The following is a 17,824-nucleotide window of genomic DNA, read 5'->3' as shown; positions in this document are numbered from 1 at the left end:
AAGTTTGTAAACATAAACATAGTTCTGTACAATGTCAGCCTAAAACTTTCAACTTCCATTTGCTCTTGGTGATGTTACTGTGGTGAGTATAAAAAACAGTCTTACAAAATAGTAATGTTTCATGAAAAGTCTCTACAGGAGAGCGTGAAAGCCAAAGCTGCTGCTTTTCACAATGTTGCATGTTTCATTTCTAAAAAGGAATGAAATGAGGGAGTGAAAGAAAAAAATCTGCCGGATTTTTCACCTTCCACAAGAGATACATAAATAGTCACTGATATAACCTAAAATATTTAAAATACGTATTTATTTAAGTTTACTAATCTATTGCTCATTTATAAGATTGTCCTTTGATGTCCTTTGATGTTGAACCAAATATTACCTCTGAGGGAGGCAATGTTTTCACCTGTTTGTTTCTAAGCATTACACAAAAACTATACTGGACGGATTACAGCAATACTTGGTGGAAGGATGTGGAATGGGTCATAAAACTTTGGTGGGAATATGGATCAGACTCAGAGGGCAGATCCATATTTTTTTCATTACTTTCTTTAACATTGCCAGACAGGGTGTTTTTTTTTTTTCATTTTCACTGTTTTCTAATGGAGTAATTTAAGAATATTGATGGGAAAACTTAGAGGACTGATATCTAGTTTATGCAGTTTGGTGCAGCATAATTGAATTAAAGGGGACTGTTGGGCCTTTGATGGAGGTATTGTATGTGCTCTTCTGAGTGCCATTCTAGTTATAGAGCTGTAAAACACACTGATAGTCTTCTTTGCTTTTAAATTGAAATAACAAGCCAAATTTACATATATTTCAGTCTTTCCAAACAATTAGAAAAACATACAAATAAAAAAGGCAATTAATCCCCCACAAGCACTGTTCATGTTAATGTGCTGTCAGTCCAGAGACGAGTTCATCAACCAACTCACCCCAATCGGAATCAACCCCGTTCATTGCTCTCACACTCACACTCTTCCCCCTTTTACTCTGGTGGGTTTTACGACATTAATGGTGTAACAGGAAGACACACACAGACTCCACAGCAATGTGATTGTCACACACTCAATACTGTCAGCGTGAGAAATATTTAAGCTTCTTGCACATCACAGGAATGATTCAAATGTGATGTTGGGGTCAAATATAGAAATTAAGTTCTCTGATTTTTAGGAAAGAAATTGGATGGTCATACTACCTATTTTACAGTTTAGCCATAAACTTTATTATGAATGTCTGAATAAAGAGAAAACACAAATACATAAAAAGAATAGAAATTAAATGAAGGAAATAGATATTTATGAATATCTTATCTGAATCGTTTATTCTGTAAAATAAAAGTTTTCATGTGTACACATACAGGCAAACAAATCAATACTGACATGACGGGTCACTGATATATCGGTTGGGCCCTAGTGCTTAGTATCAAGATATTAAAAGCATAACAGTTTAAAATCCATTAGTATCTCTTACAAACAGCCAACATCCTTGTCTGTATAAAAAAAACAGAAACTGTAGTTGCCACAATTTTTGTTTTTGACTCCCAAAAGGTTCCTGGAAACAGATTATAGAGAGAGGTGTACAAACATTTAGCACTAATGTCCTGTTTCAGCTGATATTCGATATGAGAGCTCCCGTTTTTCTACTTCAAACCATTACTATTTAAAGGATTATGGTGTTGGATACACATAGCTTTTAAGATCCTTGGCCTTTTATAGTCAAAGATAAGAGGTGAAAACAGGCTTGAGGATTAACCATTAATCCACTTCTCACTGCAAAGAATTTCTATGTTTGTTTGCCGAATTCTCCTTTGTGCTGTTCTTTTTCCTTCCAAGTAACACAGAGTACTAGAACACAGAGTGTTTCCCTGAGGTAAAGGATGCCAACAGGATTGTTTTAAAGAAACACAAAAAGACTATTTAAGTTTAAACTGGCGAATGATATAAACTTGTCCCAATCTCTTCACTCTGACTCCTCTTAATACCCAGTTATCTACCTAATGCATCCTTTAGACAAACATTCCTGACGGCTAATTCACTAATCAGTTTGTTCACAGAAATCTGATTCCTTCTCTGCTTTCATCCCGACTTTCCCATCCTATTAACTCCTCAAGCCCTCTCCACTAATCCTCTGCTCTCTGTTCAGGGTTGAGTTATGTTCCTGGTGCAGGCGACTGAGACCATCTGAGAGCAGAGGAGAGGAGGAAACCCGGCGTTAGAGAACGGAGGTAGAAGAAATGAATTTAGTGTCACATCGGTGTTACCTGGGAGCCAGTTGGTATCTTCCTCTGCTGCGATACGATCTACCTCTGGACTGTCTAGGAGGATGGCTCATGTTGTGACGACCTCCACTGTGATGGTCAGGATAAGAATGAGGATGAAAATGTTGTCCTCCTCCTCCGTGTCCTCCTCCTCCGTGTCCTCCTCTCTCCCCTAGTCTCTCTCTGTTGTCATGTTCACTTTGGCCTCTTCTTTCCTCTCCTCTCTCCCTCCATCCACCTTCATGTCGCTGCTCCCCTCTCACCTCTCCTGTCGTCCTCCATCCCTCACGACAACCTGAGGTCCAACCTAAAGATGAGGAATCAAAGCCAAAGTGAACCAAATGTGTGCTGTACTTCTGTAGCAGGAAACACAGAAAAACATATTCTTTCAATCTGCTTTAGCTGATGAACAACATGAATTTCATCTGAGATTATTCTGTGCTTTGTCTGTGATTGTTTCACTTGGGAAATTGAATAGGCTCAAATGTAAGTGTGATGGCAGGTATTCCTGTAGTTGTGAAAATTGGCCACTGAAAACTAAATCTTTTTGAACAGCACAGTCTCGATGAAACAGCTCTCAGAGTTCTTTTAGTCATGAACAAATTTACATTACAAAAAAATGCATCAACCAATCTTTTATAGTGAATTTTTGGCCATTTCGGAGGAAAAGAGGCAACAAACACACATAATCTGCCTTTCCAATCTGTCCACAATTATTTCAAGGCTTCCCACAAAACACAAACAAAAAAAACACCAAAGTCTAAATCACAGAGCGAACGAACAATAATCAAGTTTGACAAACACAAACTGAAGTATTCAAAGATTTTTTATGATTTTCCCCTTCATGACAGTTTTTAAGATCATCACAGTTGTCAACATTTGATCTGTTATGGATTAAAAAAAATATTAACTTAATAAAACAAAGCTCAATGTTTAATGCAACCATTATTTTTCATCCTCACTTTTCTCTGAAGGAACTTTGACGGAACGTGGCAGATTTTAAGCGAATTACAAAGCACTGAAAATAAAACATCCATGTCCCACTTAGGCTGGAGTTGTAGCTGGTTAGGCCAAAGCAGGCCGCCATCCTCCCACCAATCTACTGCCTGAGTGTGAAAGTGTGGAAATAAGCACATGAAAGCATGCGGCACACGGTGAACAATGGGTCAGACAGACCTCAAGTATCACAACTGTTTTAACGTCTGTTTAAGTGGTTGTTATGTCTATAGAAAGTTTCCCTGATTTAGATTTAGAGTAAAACCAAAAGATCTCTCAAATAAAATTAGGGCGAGATGAAAGATTTGTTCGCAGCATGTTATTTCTACATCAGAGATTTAAATGTGTTTATTGAAAATCAACATTATCAGAGGACAGATTAGAAGATAGATTAGAAGTACATCACTACTCTCAGCCAGAGCAACTGTGGTCTAAGAAAAATGTGATTCAATCTGAAACTGATGTTGTTTTTATTTACTTTATTTGTATATTTTGAACTGAAATAAATTGAGAAGACACAAGAGAGCAGCTACACTGGATTCACTGCTGGAGTGTAATTGTGAGGGCAGGCGGGCAGAGGAGATATTTGCTGAGGAGACTAAACATCAGGCCTGATTCCAAACAAAAACCAAACCAGGCCCTCAAAGATACCACATAGCGCCACCACTGCTCTCACGCACACACATGCTCTCTCTCTGTCTCTCTCTCTCTCAAACACACACTCCGTATCCCCACAGTTCTGTAGTAATGATCGGTGTCTGTGTCTGGCAGAAATGAAACACTGAGGTATAAAGAGTGCAGCCTTCCATCTATAAAACCAGAAACATCCTCATGAGACCCACAAGACTTGGGCAAAAAGCAGACAGTTTGGCGCAAATCGGAGACTCTCCATCGACATGGCGCACAGAAAAATGGTCGCAAAAAGGTTTATTAGTCGGAACAACTGGTTCGGATTTCATAGGCTACCACTGAGTGGTCTTCTGAGATTGATGACAGAGTCGGACGGAGAGTGTAAAGCTACAGACTTGTCTTGTACCGACAGGGAGCGTGACTTACTGTAAGTCTGCACACTACAGTGAAAATCATTATACAGAAAGTTCACATTCTGTAAAACAAACTAGTACATGTCAAGAGGGTGAAAAGGTTAGAAAGCTGAGAACCAGAAAGAGACGGACAGCGATAAAAGAGAGAAAGAACCAGAGAGAAGGAGAAGAGAGAATACTGGATGAAGAGTAAAACAGGGGAACAACTGAGGGTAAGGGGAGCGGAGGGAGGGGGAGACAGAAGAGAGAAGCCTGTAATCAGTCCGTCTTGTTGTGTGTCTTAAAATAGAGCTCTCCCAGCCTATAAACAGAAACCTACTATTACTAGTGCACTGACAAAGCAAGTCTCGGGCCCGAGCATGCACGTGAGCGTTTGTGTGTGTGTGAATGCACGCCATGGTATGCATTAAGGCCACAGCACACATGGAGCTTGTTACAGCACAGCCCTCTGGGTAATGTGGTTCTGTGAGGGACACCAGGGAACTACAACCACAGATCAACTATCAGATTATAATGTTGCTGCACTGTTTAGCTCCAGGAATATTTTCATCAGTTCTTCATATGAGCTCCAGTTTGTTCTGGCCACTCAGATCAGTGGAAGCCTCTTCATGTGCATGCAGTTTGGAGAAACATGGACTAGATCACAACATAAAATCTACTGGAGCATCAAATATAATACAGAAATCATATTAACACTTTGATAACATGTCTTTTGGGATTTTGTCTCTTGGTACGTAAGTAAGCAGAGAGGAAACATGGGGAGACAAAGAAGGATATGACATGTGACAGAGGTCCCACAGTCAGATTTAAACAGAGGACATAGTGGTTACATGGCATGCACCTAAACCACTAGGGTGAAGGAGGAGAAACCCCATAACATTCTTAATTCAGGTCAAAAACCCTTTAAACAGGATGGTCTCAACATCAAGGAGAGTTTTTAAAAAGGAGTCCCGGCAGCATTATGCCACATGAAAACAATACAGAGGGAATGTTGAGTCAGAGTGAGGAAGGTGAAGTATGAATGGTATTTCATCACTTTTAAAACACAAAACAATCTCAGCGTTTAAAATGTGCATTGAGTTAATGTTTACTGTCATTTAAGATGAATTTTGAAAGTGTCAGGGGGCAGGTATCTTTAAATACCTCAACCAAGGATGTTGTGTTTTCATCTGTGTTTGTTTGCTTGTCTTTCTGTGAGTTAGTTAGCAGGATTAAACAGAACGTACTGGACGCATTACCAGGAAACATTACCAGCAGACACAGGTTTTTTTCCTTTAACATTGCGTTTTTCGTTGATATCTCAGAGAATAATATGTGAATCTTGTCATTTTCTGACATATTTAGGGGTTTGGTATCGATGAGATGTGAGTGGATTTAAATGTGGTTTGGGTGTAGGCTTTGTTCAGCCACTGCATGATAACAAATATGGCTACAAGTTTGGGACCGCCACCAAAGTGTAGCTGAGAAAGGGGACTGTTAGGTCTTAGCTGAGAAACAAACTCTGGTCACAAGAGAAAGACATCGACTTCTTGCACTGAGAGAAACCTGTCAGAAGCAGTTAGAAGGTGGTACAAGTCAAACAAAATACAGTTTGTTATTTAGTCAGTCAGACATCTCACCTGCATGTGTCTCTCTGTATCCCGGTGCTGAAGTGTTTTTTTTACGACTTAGATCTGGTGCGTTGGGTCTTGGTCTGGACTGCAGGACTCTGCCTTGCTTCCTGCAGGTTTCTATGAGTTTCTCTCTCAGGTGGAGAAACAGGGACAGACAGGATGACTGGAGAGACAGGGAGACAATACAACTAGTCAGATATACATACATACACTGCTTAAACAAAGACACATCAAGCTGGTCAAATCAACCACATCAAAATAATTGTAATACTAGAATAGCACCATTTTCACAATTCTCCATAATTCTATGAATTCTTCCCTGACCCATACCACATCCTTCCGTTTTCCTATGACCACTCACATCACTGTCCAGCAGCACAGTTTTCTCTGTCCCACTATGTGCCAGCAGGTACTTTGACTGGAACAGCTGTCCATCAAAACTGTGCCAGGGCATCAGGGCAGTGTTGGGCAGCGGGTAGCCGCTGGCACAGTTGGCACCCAACAGGTTGCTCAGCCCTCGGACATAGAGAGATCCCAGCTGTACCGCACGACTGGAGAGGAAAGGCAGCTGAAAGCGAAGAAAGAATTATTCTTTTTTTTTATGGTTGATAGTGAATCTGTATCACACTGCTGGATAGTTTGGCAAGTTTTTTGTCACCAAACTTCTACTTTAAATCTGCAAACGAAACAGGGACTTTTCTGAGTCACCAGCGGGTCACAACTGACTTCACCACATGTGGCAATAAATACCTTCAGGTCAAAGTCTAACAAACCACTTGACGGATCCTCGACCCCAAACAACAACAGACCACACAGCCGGTCACTCGCCTGAGGGTCCCTGCTCTTTCATTTAGTAATGAGATTGATAGATCTTGTTATAATTTCTATTAGTATTATTACAAAATATGAATCTTCATTTGACAGAAAACTCTTTATCCTCAGTCTACTTACTGGGACTTTAGTGGCAGAGGAATCAATCACACCTTCACAAACATGCAGCATCATACACACACTCCTGCAGTAAAGAACCATCTGCTTCTTCAATATGCTTCGCGTCACCACCCAGACCAAAGTCCTTAGAATTTCCCTCACAACTGTTAAAGTAATTGCTGTTTCCCAACCCCAATTTGCACAACCTTATCTGTTCAATCCTGACACGTAGATTACACAATTATATATGACTTAGACCACCCGCTTTGATGTTCCATCACTCTGTTCCAATGGCACACGGCAGTGAGGTGTCAATCTATGGATCTGTGCATCTAACATGACTCTGACACTGAAAGGTCTTTGCATAGTTAGTAAACTACATTAATGAAATCACACAGAAACACACTGTGCACTCTTACACTATGCTTAATGCTCTTGTTATGTACCATATATGTTAAAGTAATTCAATTTGTTTATTTATTTATTTTTTACAGTGGCTTCATATATTATGATTAAATCGCAGGGTTTTGTTGTTTACAGATTTATAAAAGCCAATGAAGGAGAGAGGAAAAGAAAGAAGAAACCAGAGGAGGACAATAAAGAAAGAAAGGATGATGGAGAGGCAGAGAGAAAGATAGCGATGATAACAGCAGGCAGATGCTCTCCATGTGTTTTATGCTCTCACCTGTCCTCTGGTACATAGCACTGATAACAAGGATTACCTGTATGTATGCACACACACACACACACACACACACACACACACACACAGATGCACACCCCCGCCTGCCACCTGCTTCCAGTCAAACACAGCTTCACCTTCAGAAAACAATGAACCACTGAACAGAGACACAAAAGCCTGAAGGAGCGCAGGAGAGAGAGAGAGAGAGAACAAGGAAAGTAAAAACTAGAAGAACATGAGAACATAACACAAGTGCGTGTGTGTGTCCACCGGGGCGGAGTGTGCACATTTGTGTGTAAATAGCTCCATGTGGTGAACGTCAGCCAGGACAAACGGGCAACTGTTGCCAGCACACTCTATCTGTGACACACACACTTACACACACACACCACAATCAAAGCCCCATGGGGAGGAATGTTGCATCGAAACCGACGCATCCCAAAATCGACCCACTACCCCTTTTCCCCTAAACACCCGCAAATGGTGGGATTGTTTTTTTAAGTTAAACACACAGTCTTCTTTCTAATAAATTATCATTTGATTAAACAATTTCTTTTTTTATTATCATTATTATTGTTTGTAATATTTTGCTGTTATGAAAAAGAGGATGATTTTCGCTTTTTGCAGTTATGTATTGAATGGAGGATGGTGTGCAAATCTGAAACTTTCTGTAAAATGTGCACACAAACTGATGCGAGAATACAAATGCACAATCAAAAATAGATTTTTTTCCACATCACAGTGTATATGTGTGCATGTTGTGTGTGTGTAGTTGATCCATACAGCTGTCCCTCAGTTAGCCCCCCCTCCTGCAGCTCTGAACCTCTTCCAGACAACATATTCAAATCAACGCCCAGCCCTAATTATTGTGTAGAAAACAGACAAGCAGCAAAAATACAAATTACTAGACATAAGTATGGTAATTAAGCAGTAAATATAAATTGGTCTACAACAAGGCCGTGAACAGCATGCTGTTTCAGAGAATGGTGGAGCACAGAGGATTCTGATTCTAGTATCAGTCACATCAACCCAACTCACTTATATTCAACTTATGATTATTATTATTATGAATCAATCTAATAATTATTATTTAATCATTCAGTTGAAGATTGAGAAAAGGCTCATCACAAGTTACAAGAAAAATTCCCACATTTCAGAAAGTAAAAAATGCAGAAAGTTTCAGTATTTTGCCTCCATGTTCCTCCGACGTCAGCAGACACAGCATCAGTAATCAATGAACCAACTGTGGTGCAAAAGGTGATCATACGGAAGTTTTATCTATCAGAATAAAATGCTAATTGTCTCTAGAGGTGCAACAATTTGTCCATCGGGAGGAAATTAATCAGCTATTAACCATGACATTATATGAAAATAATCATTTGGCAAAACTTCTTATTGTTTGATCCTCAACTGTTTGCTGTTTCAGTGATATTCTCATATTACAGCATAATCTGTAATGAAACACTTTGGATGGCTTTTTACACTGGCAATATAAAAAGTACTTACAACAATAAAAGACCTGGAAACCCTCTGGGTTTTTATTTAGAAGTTTTAAGAAAAAACAGTTTATTTGTATTTTCGTCTTGTTTTTTTCTTCAGTTTCTAAACCTGGAAACATGTTCTGACCTGTGATTGTCACAAGACGACTTAGTTTACTGTAAACTGCAGAGAACATTGACTTCTTGCAGCAGGAAACACAACACCACACGTTTGGTTCAATTAAAACATACAATTTAGGCGAAAGTCTTACAATTGAACTTTATTCTAAACCACATTTTTATTGAAAGTGACAAAAGATTAAAAAAAAAAAAAACAGAACTTCATACATCTGTTTATTTTTGCTTCTAACTGACCTTGATGTATTGAAGCTCCTGTGGGGATTTCATGCTCAGACAGACGCCCTGACTCAGGTAAGCATCAACGTCCTCTTGAGACACAGCCGGTACCTGATAAAACACACACACGCACACGCACACACACACACACACACACACACAGGGAAAATATATGGTCTGCCAATTCAATCACATTCCAGTGTGTGTTCTGCATGGGTCAGTTTGTTTTGTCTGCTCTCTATGCGACAACTCAAGCAAAAGAAACAATGCTGAATACAGAAACATGGCTGCCCAGTTGTGTGTTCAAAACAAACAAACCCTGAAGCTATCTAAACAGAAGAGTGATGAGGGAATGTGAATGCAGCAGGAATCAGACAACAACAGCTACTGTTGTCTGCCTCATCTTTGATCGTCTACTCGTCTAACGGTCCATGTAACAAGCTGCTTCTCTGCCTGTTTTTTGATCTCATATCCATTTAAATGACTGGATCCAAGTGTCCGTCTCTCTGACTAAATCTAGATCTTTACATCTTCAGGCCCTTTGAAACAGAGATTTCATAATATTGCCATTTTAGCTTTACACTGAGCCAAACATGTGGACATATTGCTGCCCCTATGTCTGATGTTGGCTCTGCGATTTCCTCAAAAGCAGAACAAGAATGCAACGCTCCATTCCATGTTCGTACATTTTATACAGAACGACGAGGCAGGATAAAGGCACAATATTTCTGCCATGAACAGGTTGTGTAAAAGGAGCTTTTAAGTGTTCAACTCTGCATGACAGAACGGCTATTAGTCAAATTATGAAGGGCACAATTTATCAGCAATTGTAGAAAGCCTACACTTTTTGCGACTCAATTCTTTTTCATTTATGCTTTGGAGTTAAATAGCATAGTTTATTTTGTTGAGCTAAATCTTAATGGCTCTTTAATGAACTTATCAGATTTGATAGTACAGTGGAAGCGAACACTTTACAGATTTTTTCCACATGCACATTTTTGAAAGTGATAGTTGAGATTATTGGTGATTAAGGTGCAAATTACAACCTGTTTAAAATGAATTTGTTACAGCCCAGATAAATGAATCTACATTAATTTTTGTTTATCATCTGCAAAATGACGCAAGCTCCTTCATCCAGGTAATCTACTGCGCTGATCTCTGCTCCATCAGCTGACGTCAATGTAAAATGTACCAACAGAAAACAAAGATCTCTGCTTCTTTTCACATTTCTCTTTCAACAGGATTACAAAGAGCACATATGTTTATACTTTAAATTTTACAACCAAAATAAGAACTGGGGCAAATTAAGCTTCTCTTTAAATATTCAAAGCCCTTGAGTGGTTATCAGACCTCTTGTTGACACAAGAGCTTAATTTACAAAGACCTGTGTCTGTGGCTAAACTGGGCACTCAGTGGGTGATAATGGCTCACACCAAGCCATGACCAAAACAACACAACACAGACATCAACAAGTCATGTTTAACTTCACATCACAACTAGAATTAAGAGCACAATAATTGTTGTATATGTGTTATAGATGTAAATCCCAATTCAAAAGCTGACTTGTGTGTTTTAATTGTCACCAAATACATTTGGTCTTTCGTTCTCTGTTTACATAAATCACCAGGTGTAGCTGTATAACACATATACTAACATTATCTCAGCGGAAACGCCTAAATACAAACTGAGTACACAACTGTTTCATTTAACAGCTTAACTTGTTCATTGAAGGCGAAGCCAAACATGCAGCCCTGCCACTGAAAACCAAAAGAGACAAATCAGTCACCGTGGAGACGTCATCATTTGATGTTAGTGATGTTTTCATGTCTTTTTGCAAACACCCAACGTGATTTAAGAGAAGGAGGAAGAAGTGGAATAAAATCACTTACTTCCAATTAGAAGTAAATAAAAATGAATTACATCTTCAATTTGTAATTGCTTCTAAACATGTAAATAGAAGCTGAATCATGAAATATGCCAGTGATCCAGTCCAAGAATGAAATCACTGGAGTGTATAATGTACAAATCTATCTTTCAAAGTTTAGTTTCCTTCAGCTGGAGGATTATATGTAGTTAGACAAAGTATTTCCACCTTTTCCACTTTAGTTAATTTGACTTTTGTTTTCAACATTAAGTAGATTATGAGGTCTTTCTTATTTTTCCTATGGTTGTATTGTCATCACCCACCTAAAAGTATCTGATGCTAAAGAAAGAGCTGACATTACCTGCAGGACTATGTAAGTGACCAGACAGAGCACAGCCAGGAGAGAGACTTCAATGGTACCGTACAACTCAGTGAAGTCCTGGCAGTCAAGTATCGTAAGAAAGGATGTCAGACGAAGGGAAGTAACATCAGAACCAGTGCCGAACCACAACAAGTCCAAACTGGGAAGACCACCTACAAATGTAGATAAAGTGTATTCATAAATAATATATATATAATAATTTAATATATACGTGTATTAAGGTTGATGTCAGGGTATTAGCCAACAAGAAGCAGAGTAAAACTGACAACAGATGGAAACGTTATTCCCAGAAAAAAATCCTTTTGTTGCATTCTATCTTCAGCATTGTGTATTAAAGTGTACCATCCTCCTGCTGAGAACAAAACTCAACTTGACTAATGTTCAGTCCTAAATTGAGCTCAGGAATACAGAGAGATAGATATTAAGAAACTACAAGAAACGTGCAGCACCCGGGAGGCTGACTGGGACAGGGTGGACCATGTCAGGTTCCTTCAGTGGGTTTCCGGGGAAGACAAACCATTCCCTGATCACTGGAGTATCAACAGTGCTGCCTGAAAACACACAAAAAGACAAAGTCAAGGCTCCACAGCTAAGCCTGTATTTCTAGTATGTTGTGTCTATTGCCCTGTTCACACCTGTTATTAAAGTGCGTCCTGAATGAGTCTCCTGTTAGCACCTGGGATCGGATCTCACTTTCCTGCTCTATATGCAAATAATGACATTAGTCATTAGTGTTCATGAAGACCAAATGATGACGTTTCTACCCAGTCTGAGTTCACACGTGTCTGAAGTTTGGAGCCCGGAGGGGCTGAATGAATTCATGCTGTGCATAGACCTTCTATGAAGTAAGATTTTACCCATTTGAAAAAAAAAATTGTTTGAAATCATTATGTGTGGATCAGTGTTGATATTGGGATCACAAACAAATCAATGTATAGACACTGGGTATTGTAAAAATACATTAGATTCATTGTGAAACTGTAGCAGGTCAGCTGAGTAGGCGTCCTTCATATGTGGCCCAGGGTGCATTTGCATTCACATAGTGAAAATAATGTGGCCGCATGTGTCCCAGACCACAACAAATGCCAAGATTTGGGTGTGGCCAGACTGCGTGATTGATAAACTATGACCACTCAACTGCAAGTATATGTATGTGTGTGTGTGTGTGTGTGTGTGTGTGTGTGTGTGTGTGTGTGTGTGTGTGTGTACCTTTACATGTGCAGCTGTCTTTGCTGATATGTGACTGTATGCCTGCATAAGTGGGAATACGATATGTGTGCATGGTGTTGCCAGGGTGCATCGATATCAGTGTGTTTATAATCTTAAATGGGAAGTTTTGTCTTTGTGTACATAATTGTGACCACTCCAGTAAGTTTACTGTCCTACCATCATGACCGAGCAGCAGTCCGTAGATGCGCTGTCTGCAGGGTTTGAAGACGAGGGCCTGGGGCAACAGTTCAGCGTCCTCCTCATCCTCCAAAGTGTTGCTACATTCGACAACCCCCTCACACAAAACCGGGTAAACCATAAAACCCTCTGTTGCTACATGCTTCTCTCTGCATGCCTGGGGAAAACCACATAGAAAACATTATACAGACAATCTGGCATTTAGCACGGTCAGACCTAATATGACTTCGACAAGATACATACTGAACATGTATATGAAACATTACATACTTTTAATGTTTCTGGACTAACATATTTCTCCATGGCACAGGCGGAGGGACATGAAGAGATGACACCTCGCTGCAGGGCTTCCTGTCCAGGTAGTAAGTAGGAGCAGATCCCTCTCTTCAGTAGCTCTCTGTGAGGAGCTGACAGATTCATGCATTGAAGGATGTGCCCAGTCTCTTCCTCCTGTCCGCCCCACAAAGAGCTCACATACTGGGATACAGCTAGGACCGTTTCCACCTGTGGAGCACCATGGTCTGGTGCAGGATTGCTTTTCCTGGGAAACAATGAGGCAAAGCTGTCATTTAATGCCCTCATCTAAAGTTCAACTAAGTTGCCGAACTGTCAAGCATCTTAACAAGATGATTTTTTTTTACAACTGAAAATTGCTCTTGACCTTGACTATGAAAACTAAATATACAACAAGGTCAAATAGTTAAATGTTTTCTAAATGTGACTAAAGCGGCTTGAAAAATAATTGAATTGAACTGAATATTTTTATAACTAAACAGATTCAGATTCATTCCATTTGTTTGGATTTGGATAAAAAAACAAATAAAAATTCAGTAGTAGAGGAAATGTTGTTCGTGAATAAACACCAAACTAAAGACACACCTGTATGTTGCTATGGCATTGTTCCTGATGTGCTGCATCTGCTCCGTTGACACCACATCATTACCAAGGAGACAAGCCAGCAGTGGTAGCTGGGTGATAGCTAGTCCGATGGCTCGGCAGAACCTCTGTCGGTCGTACAGGACGGTGGTGAGGCTGTTTATTCGCAGCTTTTCCACCGACAAGTAGGGGGCACTTAAAAAATCCAAACCACATGTTCAGATCATACAGTTTATTTACATTTTAATGACTTATCAATAACATGAAGTGCTAGACTCTATGACATTCAGCTTTTTAGTGTGATACAAGAAATTCTGCAATCGTATTTTTTCAATCCAACCAAAGCAAAGTATCTAACAGCTCATGTTTGAGGTAAAGATTTAACTTATGAAGTGCAAGCTGTGATTCTAAAGTGGGAAGAATCTTTGATGGTGCAAATAGCTGGTATTTATTAAATATAATACATGATCCTTTTGACAAACCTGTCGTATATGATGAAGTCTGAGTCCTGTCCCAGGATACCCATGCAGCAATGCTGACGAGCGTAGCTGGCAATTTCAAAGTCAGCCTCCTGCACTGAGCAAAACACTTCCTGCCCCAAGGACCTTGAAAAAATATATTTAAAAAAACAACAGATAACAGTAATTCTGCCATAAACAGCAGGAATATTAACTCTCATCAGATCAAACTTCAGTAAGTTTTTCAATATACATAACCAGCTTTATTATCACAACATACACTGTATAAAGTCCAAAAAAGGGCTGCAGAATTGTTTTGTACCTCCACCAAGGAGGTTACGTTTTCATCCACGTTGGTTGTTTGTCTGTTAGTTAGCAGGATTACACAATAACTACTGGACGGAATACCACAACATTTGTTGGAAATATGCAATTTGGGTCAGAGAAGAACACTTTTTTTTTTTTACATTGAGTGTTTTTCAACATCTTCACTGATTTCCCAGGGAACAATTCATGGATGTTGATGCAAAAAAGGGTGTTGGGCCTTGGTGGAGATATGCACTCTTCTGCCATTCTAGTTTATAAATGCTAACCTGAGAGCAAAGGATGTGAATGCTGCCAGACCAGAGGGCAGACAGAAGAGCTGTCTCCCAGGCTGCTCTCCGTGTTCCTTGATGTGACGAAATATTTTAGAAATCTGCCCGTTCACTCTGTGTCTTCTCTTCACCTACAGACAGGAGAGGATCTTTGAATACAGAGACTGCATGAACTCAGAAGAGCAACTGAGTAAACTCCAAGCTCAGCAAAGTCTGATTTGATGAGATGACAGAAGTTCAATGCTAATGTCTACATTATCTGTTCATTAATTCTGTAACTAAAGATAGAAGTGGATAGAGAGTCTTCCAGCAGGTGCAATTTAAAGATATGTAGAGTTACAGCGAAATCACTATAGCTTCTAAAAGATAATATTCAAACAGCTCCAGATTACAGTATATTTTCCTCACCCACTCTCGTCTCTTCTGCTCTTCCACCACTCCATCAAAGAAGAAGACCAGTCTGATGCCGGTGGAGTTGAACGCCTCCACCCAGCTCTTCAGGACATCCATGTATTCCCTCCACTGCCCCCCACACACCCAGTTCTCACACGTGTACCAGTGGCGGAGACAAGCCATCCCATCCACAACGAGTGTGGGACCTTGATGAAGAGTGAAAACACGAGTGTAACAGAGCGCAGGCCAGCCTGTCCACACTAACCCCATATGTCTTCACCCCTGTCCATTTGTTTGTTGTTTACTTTGTTTGTTTGAAAGCAAGATTGCACAAAAACAACAAAACAGATTTCCGCAAAATTTATCTTATCTTTAACATTGTGAATTAGGTTGTTTTTCAACATTTTACTGATTTTCAAGGGGAAAATTCATGGATCTTGATGAAGAAAATCAGGCAGATGTAGGGAAATGGTAACTATGAGTGTGTGAAATTTGGTGGAGCTTGATTAGATTCCAGGGGACTCTAGGGCCTTGGTGGACGTATGTACTCTTTGAGCACCATTCTATTGTTCCTTGTACTTTGGGGCCCTAGTAGCTTTATACTCTGTTAACTTGACAAAACAGACTTGCAGCCACGTTTGTGCAGTAAAGGGGACGTTGAGCATGTGAGGTAAAGGAACTTTAAAATGTATTTGAAGTTTTAAAAGATATGTTCTTGTACATCACTCTACCTGCGCTGTGGGCTGTGGCTGTGGCTGTGTTTCTGGCAACATGTTGTGAGGCCATCTCTCTGAGGTTCACAGGCACACACACTTCTGGACAGCAGCGCTGCATGAAGCTCTGCAGACCCTTCACACCCATCGATCCCTACACGCAACAAACAGCAGCACACACAGTCAGACTGGTTTCACTGGGAACTGGAGAGGTAACTTAGGAAAGAAGATGTATTACCCCAGAATAATCCCCCGTCCTCTAAGTGTATTTACCCCACACCTCGCCTAGTTGCTCTGCTCAGTGCTCGGTGAATGGAGCTGGATGCTAACAGTTAGCTTAGCTTCCAACAGTTAATCTCATCCAGTCAGAAGCAGCAGCGTCTCCTGTCCTCACGAGCCAACTTGTCGTGTCATAAGTAAAACCTGTAAACTCATTTTACACTCGGGTACTACGTTAAAACACAAGACAATGCGTACTTTTAAATAGTTCCACACACACGAGCAGCACCTAACGTGTTGTGTTTTGGTGTAAATGCAAATTGCTTCCTGTTGTGTACGCGTGGCGTCATCACGTTACTAAACAAAGCGCACGTGCTCAGCGCATGGAGTCAGGGCTCCGATGAACAGTGATGGAACAAACTACTGAAACTTCAATAAAACTCCAAATACTGTGTAACACACTTCATACAAGTATATGTACTGCTTTCAGAGGTGCACTTCAGTAAAAATAATAATAGCTTAACAATAATGATAATAATAATAATAATAAACTCACATTTCAAAACACAGTTACAAGATGCTTTATAATCATATAATACTACTAATATAAAACAATTAAGTTAAAGTAGGCCTGCACATGTTCCTATCAACAAAATGTACTTAAAGTAAAAGTACCTGGTTTATGTGACGATACATTATCATGCATTATTAATATTATTGATAAATCCATGCATAAGTAGCAAACTGCCATATCTGAGCAGTTTCAGGTACTTTGTATAAAGATAATTTCCTTAAATGACTCACAAGATAAATGTTGGGGAATCAAAAGAATATTCTCTTTTTTATGATATTTGGCTTAACTGTACGTCTTCAGGCCTCAGTCTGTTAAAAATTAAACTGTGTGAGAAGCTTTAAGGTGAAGTGTCTCTTTAGTGGAACTGCTAATAACTTATATACATCTGAAACATGACAAGGAGCCCCACAAACCTTTTTACAAAGAGTTCTATATTGTATTTCATAACCTTATCATTGGTTTGTTATGTAGTATCTTAAATTTAAAGGTAACTAGAAATTGCATCTGTAAGTAATAAGGTAGAAATTATGTGGATTATAAATTATCGGCAAAACATATAACTGGAGTTAAGTACATTACTTGAGTTCCTTTATACCACTGGTGATTCCAATAAATACAATGTACTATGCAGGTCTAAAAATGAAATGTATACTTGAGACAGAGTTTGAACACCTAATTTAGATCATCACAGTAGATATACAGCTGTAATATAAGTATAAACATCCTAACGTGTCATGAATGAGAATGGACAGTTGAGGTTTTTGTGGGCTCTGTCTTCCCATTATAACTCTTCAGGCTAGGATCAGAGACGGGCTAATTGCTCTCCAAGCTCTCCTGGAGAATGGGGAGTCACAAGCTATTAGGTCTACCTTCTTAACACAAAGCACCCCCGTCCCCTCAGTTCCATTGTCTGAGCAGAGCAGGACTAAAGAAAAGGGACATATGCTGGCTGTCAGTCCAGCTGTCAGCATCTGTCGTTCCTTAGC

At 39.7% G+C, this 17,824-nt stretch overlaps 1 protein-coding gene across 3 annotated transcripts; it reads right to left on the bottom strand.

Moving 5' to 3' along the window:
* Positions 1-1,230: 1,230 nt before the first annotated feature.
* On the bottom strand, positions 1,231-16,577 carry fam120b (family with sequence similarity 120B). 3 transcript variants are annotated; one of them, XM_034581254.1, is made up of 15 exons: positions 16,319-16,577; positions 16,064-16,199; positions 15,348-15,538; positions 14,937-15,070; positions 14,368-14,490; positions 13,889-14,080; positions 13,280-13,550; positions 12,989-13,166; positions 12,052-12,153; positions 11,582-11,754; positions 9,375-9,467; positions 6,271-6,477; positions 5,916-6,072; positions 2,261-2,564; positions 1,231-2,180 (listed from the first exon to the last, which is right to left on the bottom strand). In XM_034581254.1, the coding sequence occupies exons 2-15, from the start codon at positions 16,191-16,193 to the stop codon at positions 2,150-2,152; spliced, it is 2,286 nt and encodes a 761-aa protein (XP_034437145.1). In that variant the 5' UTR covers positions 16,194-16,199; positions 16,319-16,577; the 3' UTR covers positions 1,231-2,149. The 3 variants fall into 3 exon arrangements, with proteins under 3 accessions (XP_034437145.1, XP_034437144.1, XP_034437146.1); XM_034581253.1 differs by having other exon boundaries at positions 1,232-2,180; positions 16,284-16,577; XM_034581255.1 differs by lacking the exons at positions 1,231-2,180; positions 2,261-2,564 and adding an exon at positions 3,202-3,363 and having other exon boundaries at positions 16,284-16,577.
* Between the last annotated feature and the right edge of the window lie 1,247 nt (positions 16,578-17,824).

Source organism: Hippoglossus hippoglossus, chromosome 3, assembly GCF_009819705.1.
Source record: "Hippoglossus hippoglossus isolate fHipHip1 chromosome 3, fHipHip1.pri, whole genome shotgun sequence".
Classification (NCBI taxonomy): Eukaryota; Metazoa; Chordata; class Actinopteri; order Pleuronectiformes; family Pleuronectidae; genus Hippoglossus; species Hippoglossus hippoglossus.
This window is presented reverse-complemented; position numbering and strand designations above follow the sequence as displayed.

Coding starts and splice junctions, on each gene's coding strand:
- fam120b (XM_034581254.1), bottom strand. CDS start 16,193: ATGGGTGTGAAGGGTCTGCAGAGCTTCATGCAGCGCTGCTGTCCAGAA. Junction 13,551..13,888: donor AATGCCATAGCAACATACAG/GTGTGTCTTTAG, acceptor ATTGTTTCCCAG/GAAAAGCAATCCTGCACCAG. Junction 6,478..9,374: donor AGGAGCTTCAATACATCAAG/GTCAGTTAGAAG, acceptor CTTCGCTTTCAG/CTGCCTTTCCTCTCCAGTCG.